Below are 9,281 nucleotides of genomic sequence, written 5' to 3' on the forward strand. Positions count from 1 at the left end.
TGTTGTTCCAACAGTCTTGGAGGGATCCATCCAATGTGGGTTAGTGTCAGACCAATAGCGGTGGTTTTGTTTGTTAACTTCACCATTCACATAAAAGTTTGCCTCATCACTGAACAAAATCTTCTGCGTGAACTGAGGGTCCTGTTCCCATTTTTGTTTTGCCCATTCTGCAAATTCTGTGCGCCGATCTGGGTCACCCTCGTTGAGATGCTGCAGTAGCTGGAGTTTGTAAGGGTGTCATTTGTGAGTAGCTAATATCCGCTGAAGGGATGTTCGACTAATGCCACTCTCCAGTGACATGCGGCGAGTGTTACGCTGTGGGCTCTTGCTGAATGAAGCTAGGACAGCCACTAATGTTTCTTCGTTAGTGACAGTTTTCTTTCGTCCACATTTTGGCAAATCCAACACTGAAACTTAGCAAGCAGTTTGCTAACTGTAGCATGGGAGACGGGTGGTCTCGTAGGGTGTCTTGCATTCAAATCTGCTGCAATGACCCGGTTACTGCGTTCACCAGATATCAACACAATTTTGATCCGCTCCTCACGTGTTAACCTCTTCGACATGTCAATGGCTGTGAACAAAGAGAAACCTGTACATAACTCATGAAAGAATAAAGTTATGTTGAAACCAAGCACACCATTGTTTTTCTTGTGACATTATCAATAAGTTTGATGTGTCACATGGCCCTCTTCCTATTGAAAAAACAAAAATTGTATCCAAGATGGCCGACTTCTAAATAGCCACCATCCATCTTGAGGAGTTTGCCCCCTCACATATACTAATGTGCCACAAACAGGACTTTAATATCACCAGCCACTCCCATTTTATTACGGTGTATCCATATAAATAGCCCACTCTGTATTTTCTTTTCCTTGTCTGTATCCACCCTACACCCGAGTGCTTTATTAAAACTTATTTTGTGGTAAAGTTATCAAAATAATTGCCAGGAGGTCTTTCAAGACGTGCTAGGAGAATACTGGCCTGCACAGATGTTATAACCTTTCATCAAGAATGTGTGAATGGCTGTTTACACCTGTGAGAGCTTAACCTGAAAGCTCGCAAAACAGAAGTGTCTCTTTCAGAGGTTTCATTGTGTACATCATGAAAATGATGCAAATGTGACATCTATGCAGAGAAGCTTCCATGTCCCATGTTTAAAAAATGTTGAAGAAAGGGTGATATCTACAACCTGCAGGACACCGGTCCTTGAGGCCTGGGGTTCCCCGCCCGCGACGTTGAACATCCTGTTAGGTCATGATGCTGAACACTACTTTATAGATATCTCAGGCTGACAAGCATTTTGTTTGTTTTTTTAAATATAAAATCCAGGTGAGACTTTGTTCACTTTTCACTGATTCTTTGTTCAGATCGGAGTGAATGTCTTTAGCTGCAGGTCATCAGCTCTTTGGAAAGGTGTGTGTGTGCAAACATAAACCAGACTCCAGCTAAAAACCATCCACATTTTATTGTTCTGTCACTCAGGGGTAAGACAGCAGGCTGTTGCCACAGAAAACATTTCACCGTCACATTACACCAACTTTAAACATTCAACTTTATTCACCGGCTTTCCTTAAAACCCTCGTTAACACACACACACTCTTCACTTCAGACACACGATTCCCTCCAACACTGAGCGGCGCGTACAAAATACTTTTTTTAAAAACAGGAAATCGATGCACACACTTACACACATCTAAATGAACATGTAGCTTAAACAGAGTTTGAGAACTAATCCATGAACATCACTCATCACAGCACAGGTGGTAAAAATCACATTTTCCAGGTCACTTTTCTTAAAAAAATAAATTATGTTTTCCTTACCAGCTGCTCTGAGCAGACGCTAAATTAATCAGTGACCGATGTCAGAAGCATTTTCCTACAAACTAATGTGCAAATCTTTGCATTACTGTGAAAGAAAGCAGAAACATTAAAGCTGCAGCCATCCACCCCACAGTCAGACCACCCACCGACTGTCAGCTTCTAAAAGCAGCTCATTTCTGTCACCCAGACAAAAATCTGTCATTAAGACTTAATTCAGTGAGAAATAAAACCGATGATTATCTGCAGGCAGGTCATCCTTTCACAAATCATTCTTTTAAATCATCCAACTTGCCAGAAGGAGCAGCTGAGACCCCGCCCACCTGACCTCAAACATGCTCCCTCACATCACTTGAGATTTACGCCCCCCCAGGAAATCTGAGTCATCCTAAAGTTAAGCAGCTGCTAGTTTTCATCTTTAAACTTGTTTCAGTTGCTTCAGTTTTGTTTCCTTTTCCTATTTTTTTTTTTTTTTGATTAGTGAAGCAGATAACTTCATGATGAAGATTGTAAGAAAACTGAAGACAACCCAAACACAAATTTTCTCTGGCAATTTCTGAACAGCTTCTATTTTTGAAGCATTTCTAAAGTTCATGTTTTAAAGCCAAGAATCACTTCAACCACAAAGCCCCCTCCCCCAAAAGATCCACTCTTGGAAGACTTCCTCCCCCCTCCCCCTCCTGTAGCACTGATGTGAATCTAATGTGATTCAGCATTGGCATTAACGGATGCATGTTTGTAAAAGTGACTCTGCATGTATGTGCAGCATGGCAGTGCGTGCTTTAAAAACAGAGCAAGCATGCTCAGTAGTACGGGCCGATGTTCTCATATCCGGCATAGCCCGGCCAATCAGGGAAGATCCCGTGTGAACACGTGGGGCTGCCATATCGGTCGAAGTGAACCCCATAGTCACAGGAGGGCCTACTCCAGGCCTGCTGATGGCCCCTCCTCATCGAGGACCACGTGATGCTATAGTTGTTGCCTTGGTTGCTGTCCCAGTGCTCGCAGCCATCCACCTGGTAGCAGACGGCAAACTCGATGCGCTCATGCGGCTTCAGCTCGCCAGACACAGACACTTCGAAGGAGAAGGTGTCGTGGTGCAGGCTGGGATAGGAGTCCTTCATGTACACACAGTCCACATCCGTGTGGCTTTTCCACGAGTCAAAGGTCACACGCACCTTCACTGACTTCTTGAAAGACACGTTCCTGACTTTGACGGTTCCCGCGAACGCCTTCTCTTTCAACAGGCAGTGCTCGAGGCAGATGAGGTTCTCCTCCAAGCGCTGACGGAACAGCAGGTAGTCTGAAGCAGGCTGAGCAAAGCCCAACACCAGCCGGTCATCCTCAGCTTTGAGTGACAGAGCTGAGCTCAGCTGCTCCTGGATGTTCATGGGAATGTCGATGGGGTCACTGAATGGAGAGAACATCTTCACCCGGGTCAGAGCCAGGCCTTTGTGGTCGGCAAAGGTTACACGCTTTTTGGTTTTGGTCCCGTTTTTGCTAATGGATCTGTCATCCTGGAGCTCGGACTGATCGAGGAGGTGCGAGTGCTGGAACCTCAGAGCAGGTTTACAGGTTTTCCGAGGCTTCCTGTAGGAAAAGTCCTCTTTGGAGAGGTACAGGGGCAGGGTCATGTCGATCGGCATGGTGGGCTCTGGAGGAAGCACGCACAGAACACTGAAACACAGGAAAGAGCGCTTCTGTTAAAATACATCGTTAAAATAATCTTACTCCATTTTAATATTTATCATTACACTGAGAGCTGACTCAAACTGTCTGCTCTTTGTAACACCAGGACGTTAGTTACAGAGCAACAGGATCAGTCAATGCAGATAAACCTGGATTCTTCTATGGAAATATAAGTGGTTTAATTTCTGCTGCTCACTCCACATTACAAACTCTCACTTTATTACAGATGACAAATATCCAAATTAAGTCATATGGACAAACTGAAAAACAGTGCAAGTCCATCATTTACAGTAAATGATGTGATTAAGTCACAGTACAAAGTTCTCAGCACAACAAGAATGTCATCACAGTCTAGGGCTGCTCAATTAATCGAATTTTAATCTCGATTACGATCTGGGCTTTCAACGATCATTAAAAATGACTGAGCTGATTATTAGCCCCTCCCTCGTACTTTACTCTCGCGCTGCTCTCTGCATTTCGAACACGTGTCACAACAATTAAGAGCAGCGGTCCCCAACCTTTTTTGCGCCACGGACCGGTTTATGCCCGACAATATTTTCATTGACCGGCCTTTAAGGTGCCGCAGATAAATACGACAAAATAAAACTAGTACTGGTACCGAAAACATTATTACTAACACACGTGAAAAGACCAAGGAAAACCGAGTAAACGATAAAAACGATAACAAAATAACGCTGAAAACCGATAAAAAAAAAAAAAAAAACCCTGAAAACTATACATTTCACACCTGAGCCTCAACTCTCGCGGCCCGGTACCAAACGACTCACGGACCGGTACTGGTCCGAGCCCCGGGGGTTGGGGACCACTGATTAAGGGGACCCGAGGGAAGCTCGGAAAGCTAAGCAGAAGTTATTTGGAGAGGAGAGTGACTGCCGCTGGTTGAAAAGAGGTTAAAAAAAAAAAACCAAAAAAAAAAAAAAACCCACTTGTGGTGTGGAAACATTATGGGCTCGCGGAGTCAGACATGGATCAAGTAGACATAGTGTGTAAACTCTGCTACAGTGTCGTAGCTGCAACACAGAGCAACACTGCAAAGTTCACTAAACATAGATGTTTACATTTTTCATTTATGTTTTATATTGCAAACATTTGCACTGTTATCGGTATTTGCACACTATTTTATGACAATCTTTAAAGTCATTATTCAATACATTGTTATTGTTAAATAAATATCGTCAAATAATCGAGATCTCAATTTCAGTGAAAATAATTGTGATTATCATTTTTGCCATAATCGAGCAGCCCTATCACAGTCTGTATCATATTCAAAAAGTACATTTTAAAAGTTTAAGTTTAAACTTCATGATCTTTTTTTGTAACAAAAGTGAACATAAAGAAAATCAATGAGTACAAATCATTTATATGCAGATTGACCAATCACAACAATGTGATTGGTCACTTGCAATGTTGAACCTGGAACAACATTTTCATGATGGTCTGGGAACAACACCAACACGAGGATATCAGATCATCCGTGTGTCATGGTGAGACCACCACAGATTTCACCACATTTTACCTGTAATTGTATGGTAATGTATGTCATGCATCTTTGTGGAACAGGTGACCCACGTTGCTGTAAGTGGTTAGATTTCTGTATAAAAGCTCCAAAGCTCCTTTAGTGGTTTAAGTCCTGCAGCAACTGTGTCAGTGTGTTCTTTACCTGAGGCTCTGAATACAAGTCTTTAATGTGAGTTTACTATGTGTTATTTCATCACTGTATTGTTGTAGTGCATGTATTTTCCAACTTGACCACATTTTACTGCAAACTGATAATAGCCCTTTTTTAAAATTATAATTAAGATGCAGTAAAAAACACCAGTTCTAAGCTCCTAAATTTGACCCGACGATGCTGTAAAGATTCAAACTCAATGAAATTGTCAAAATTTCAGGCTAAACACGAAACAGGTGTAAACTACAGATAACAGCAACAATCCTCATATCGGTCATGAATTATGCCCATATTGGGAAGAGGGGAGCAGAGTCTCTCTTGAGTCTGATATCACATCCAGCAAATTTTCTGTCTGACAACATCTGAAGCAGAGCAAACAGTGACAACAGCCGTGAAGACTGTAAATATCCAGCATATCTTATCTGCACAAACAGTTAATCAGGTCAGTGAAGACAAAGGTGGAGCTCGTATGCCTGAGCCCCTGCAGTAAATCTGACCCTCGTTAATCCACATCAGGACAACACTGGGATTCTGATCCTTCTCACACAGACAGACACCTCAATCAGGAGCTGTGACCTAAACCATCTCATTGTTAAAGTCTTTAAAACACACAGGAAACAACCTTTGACCAAGTGACTGACTTAGAGTCTGGGGTCAGATACAGCCAGTCATCCAGGTGGTGACCTGTACACAGGTGTCTGTGCTGGCGACTTTCATTAATGGGAAAAGATTTAGAGTCTGAGCAGACTTCAGATGATGAGATATGGAATCACAGCATGATATATTTTCAAAATACAGAAATGCAAAAGCAGCATTAGAATTTGTTTTCAAGTAGCACAGCGCATCAGCTTAAGGTAAAAGAAGAAAAAAAACAACAACTGAGCATCAGTGAAACAAACGTTATCCATCAGGAGGAAAACTTTAGCTTCCTCCAATCTGCTTACCTCTAAATCTGACTGCAGCACAGAAGCACTTTAATTACGAGTGTCCTTTAAACCTCCAAGCATGACAGTTAAACAGCAACATCAGTTAGCCATGAGAATAATCGGCTGATGTGAACGAATGTAACACTAGTGTTTGTCACCGACTGTTAGTAAACCATCACACTGTGAATGTGATGCATATTAACAGACTATTGAGGTGTTTCTAATATTCTGACACCCTAGTCTATGTACACAGAAGGACAACATAAGAAACAATGAGTGACAATATTTAATATCAACTAGGGCTGGGCAATATTATACCGTTTATGGTAATACCGGTATAACGTTTGGCAACGATAAGAAAATGAAATATTGCGATAGAATGTGTGTAAAAGGCGCATGCACAGTGCCTTTGTTTTCATATGCACATGGTGGAAAAAGCACGGCGGAGAATGACAAGGGTGAAAGCGGATCGTTGAATGAAACAGATAAACCAGAATTGGTTTGTAAAAATGCTGCAGCTTCAGTGGTGTGGAACTGGTTTAGCTTTCGTCTGTCAGATACACAACAAAGCACTATTTTGGTAGAGCATGCTAGCGGGCCATCGTTATTACCGTGTTTTTTGGAAAATACGGCACACTTAAAATCAATTCTTAGATTTTTCTGAAAATCGACAGTGTCCCTTATAATCCTGTGTGCCTTATGTTTGGATTCTGGTTGTGTTTACTGACCGCGAAATGAGTACGAATTTGCTAAGCTACAAACCCGCACCGCTTGATGGATTGTCGGAGCATTACGGCTATCATAGGCAGGAGCCTCGCGGAGTGATACGTACTGTGCTTCAACATAATATTACCGTATTGTGTGTGTATAACCTCTTTTTAAGTTTTGTGGATATTATACATGGTTATGCTGAGGATAACTGTCAGCAAGGAATTTGCATTTGCACTGTTAAATTTTTATATAACTTCAATACACATAAAAAACAGCAGCTTGTTTAAATGAAAATACATTGATGGGCTTTTTTTTGCACTAATAAAGTTGTGGAGTTGTAAAGTATTTTGTCTAGTGTCGATTATATCGTCAGTTATATCGTTATCGCAAATTTTCAAATTTTTATCATGATAAATATTTTTGGTCATATCACCCTGCTCTAATATCAACTTCAATTATGAGTTTGTGATAAACATGGCTGAATTGCCAAAAATACTGGAAAATATTTTAAATTTCGAAAAATAAATCCTTAACAGTCTCTTCGTGTTGTATTTAACTCGTTGAGACTGGACAGGTGTACCTAGTAAAACGCCAACATAAAACCTACACTAACACAGTTGCGTTCACGGTGCCCCCTCTCATCAGGTGAAACGGACTTCAGTGAAAACACCGGAGCAGCAGGAGCTCCACACCACAGACACATTTACCTGCTAGCAAACTCTTCAGGTCAACACCAGCAGCACACCCACTCTGACGCTTCACCTTCAGGTGTAGCGTAAGTTTCGTCACACTTCCGTGTCTTGCACGATAAATGGTGCCACAGTCACACCCCCTCCAAGTCACCACGTTGTGGTCACCTTCCGCCATGTCCGTGGGTTTCATTCATTCATTCATTCATTTACCAAAAGCGTGAAAACGTTTGTAAAACCACAGCTTTCTGCGGCCCACGCTACGTCACACACACACCTGAGTACGTATCGATGTTTGATGAGAGAACCGGCAGGTTAATGCAAACAGGAAGAAATTAAAAGAACGAAGAAAGAACCGAACAGTCTGAGTTTTGTTCTAAAGAGTTAAAGAAGATAAATAAACTGCAGTCTTACGTCTTTAAACACTGAAAACCATTAATATTAATACTTTAAACTTAGAGTTTGGTTCAAAGCAGTACACTGTTAACCTCAATCATGAAAAAGAACTGCAGACACACAAACTCGCTGTATCTGAACTTTTACTTCACAGTGTAACTGCACGATGGCTCCAGAGCCTCTTAAAGGCTTCATTTATGACGTCATCAGAACCTAACCGGGCCTCTAAGGCTCCGGACTCTAGTGTTCACACCAGAACTTCAGTACCATCAGCGTTCAGCACCACGGTCTTATCTGGAGCTGCTGCCGAGAACCATTTGCGGTTTGTCCGGTTCCGTTGTGCCGTCACCGCGCTGTGCCCTGGTCCTCGGTCTGGTCCTGGTTCCGGGTCTCCGTCCTAGATCTCTGAGGACTCCGCAGCAGCACTCTGCTCGGGCGCTAACTCTCAGCTCACACTAAAACCGGTGAGCCGCTTTTCTTCTTCTCGTGCCTTCAAACGGCCACGCCGCTTTCACGTGGACACGCGTCCGCAGCCAATCAGAGAGCGCGCTGACGGAGTGGTCGGCGGCCTGGCGCCCTGCTGTCAGAGCCGTCTCTCCGCGTGAAGATTGACAGAAAGCCGTAATCTGAGTTATTTATCGTGGTTCGTAGGGCCCAGTTTAGCGCCTCGTGCTGTTTTAGTAAATTAAATGTAGATTAAATCAAACATCATCCGCTTACTACCTGGAAGCATGAATATTAACCCTGTAAAGGTAAAACTTCACAAAAATACCTTTAAAAAACGCCTGGAATAAATAAATACATTGAAAATATATTAATTTGCATTTATGTTTTATAATTTATATCATATTTGCTACATCCGACATTGTTTTCCAATTTATTTATCTCTTTATGTGAAACTTATTTATTTTTATTATTTATTATTGTTATTATTATTATTATTATTATTACCTATTTTTCGGGAGGAAGTAAACTTATGACGTAGAACTCTAAAAAAACTCAAACTGGATCAAATATGATGCAGCTGTTTTACAGAGTTCAGGCTCATATTTTTGTGATTTTAACAGTTTTCTCTTAAGGCCTGTGAATTGGTTCTACTTAAAACTTTAGTTTAAACTCTTAAGTTTTCAATATGTGCATGTTTGTTTTTTCAGATTTTCTTTGGTGTAAAATTTAAAAATGAGCAATAAAATTTGTATATTTATGTGAGAAGAAGCTAAAGTGAGATGCAAAACCTGCTTACAAAAAAGAGGAGAGACTCAAGTCTTCACTGGGCCAAAACACGTGTGAACATGTATAACATTTCATGTCATTTAGATTCTGTCTATATATTTTTGGTTTGTTTTAATACATGAGTGCATG

The 9,281-nt window shown here is 41.5% G+C and overlaps 1 protein-coding gene across 1 annotated transcript; it reads right to left on the bottom strand.

Moving 5' to 3' along the window:
- Nucleotides 1–1,796: 1,796 nt before the first annotated feature.
- Nucleotides 1,797–8,405, bottom strand: ppp1r3b (protein phosphatase 1, regulatory subunit 3B). Its single transcript, XM_085413311.1, has 2 exons — nucleotides 8,187–8,405; nucleotides 1,797–3,495 (listed from the first exon to the last, which is right to left on the bottom strand). Exon 2 carries the CDS (start codon nucleotides 3,462–3,464, stop codon nucleotides 2,622–2,624), a length of 843 nt encoding a protein of 280 aa, XP_085269437.1. The 5' UTR covers nucleotides 3,465–3,495; nucleotides 8,187–8,405; the 3' UTR covers nucleotides 1,797–2,621.
- Nucleotides 8,406–9,281: the final 876 nt, after the last annotated feature.

This window comes from Rhamphochromis longiceps, linkage group LG7, assembly GCF_057381845.1.
Source record: "Rhamphochromis longiceps isolate RC_006_pf linkage group LG7, R_longiceps_female_GT1.1, whole genome shotgun sequence".
Taxonomy (NCBI): domain Eukaryota; kingdom Metazoa; phylum Chordata; class Actinopteri; order Cichliformes; family Cichlidae; genus Rhamphochromis; species Rhamphochromis longiceps.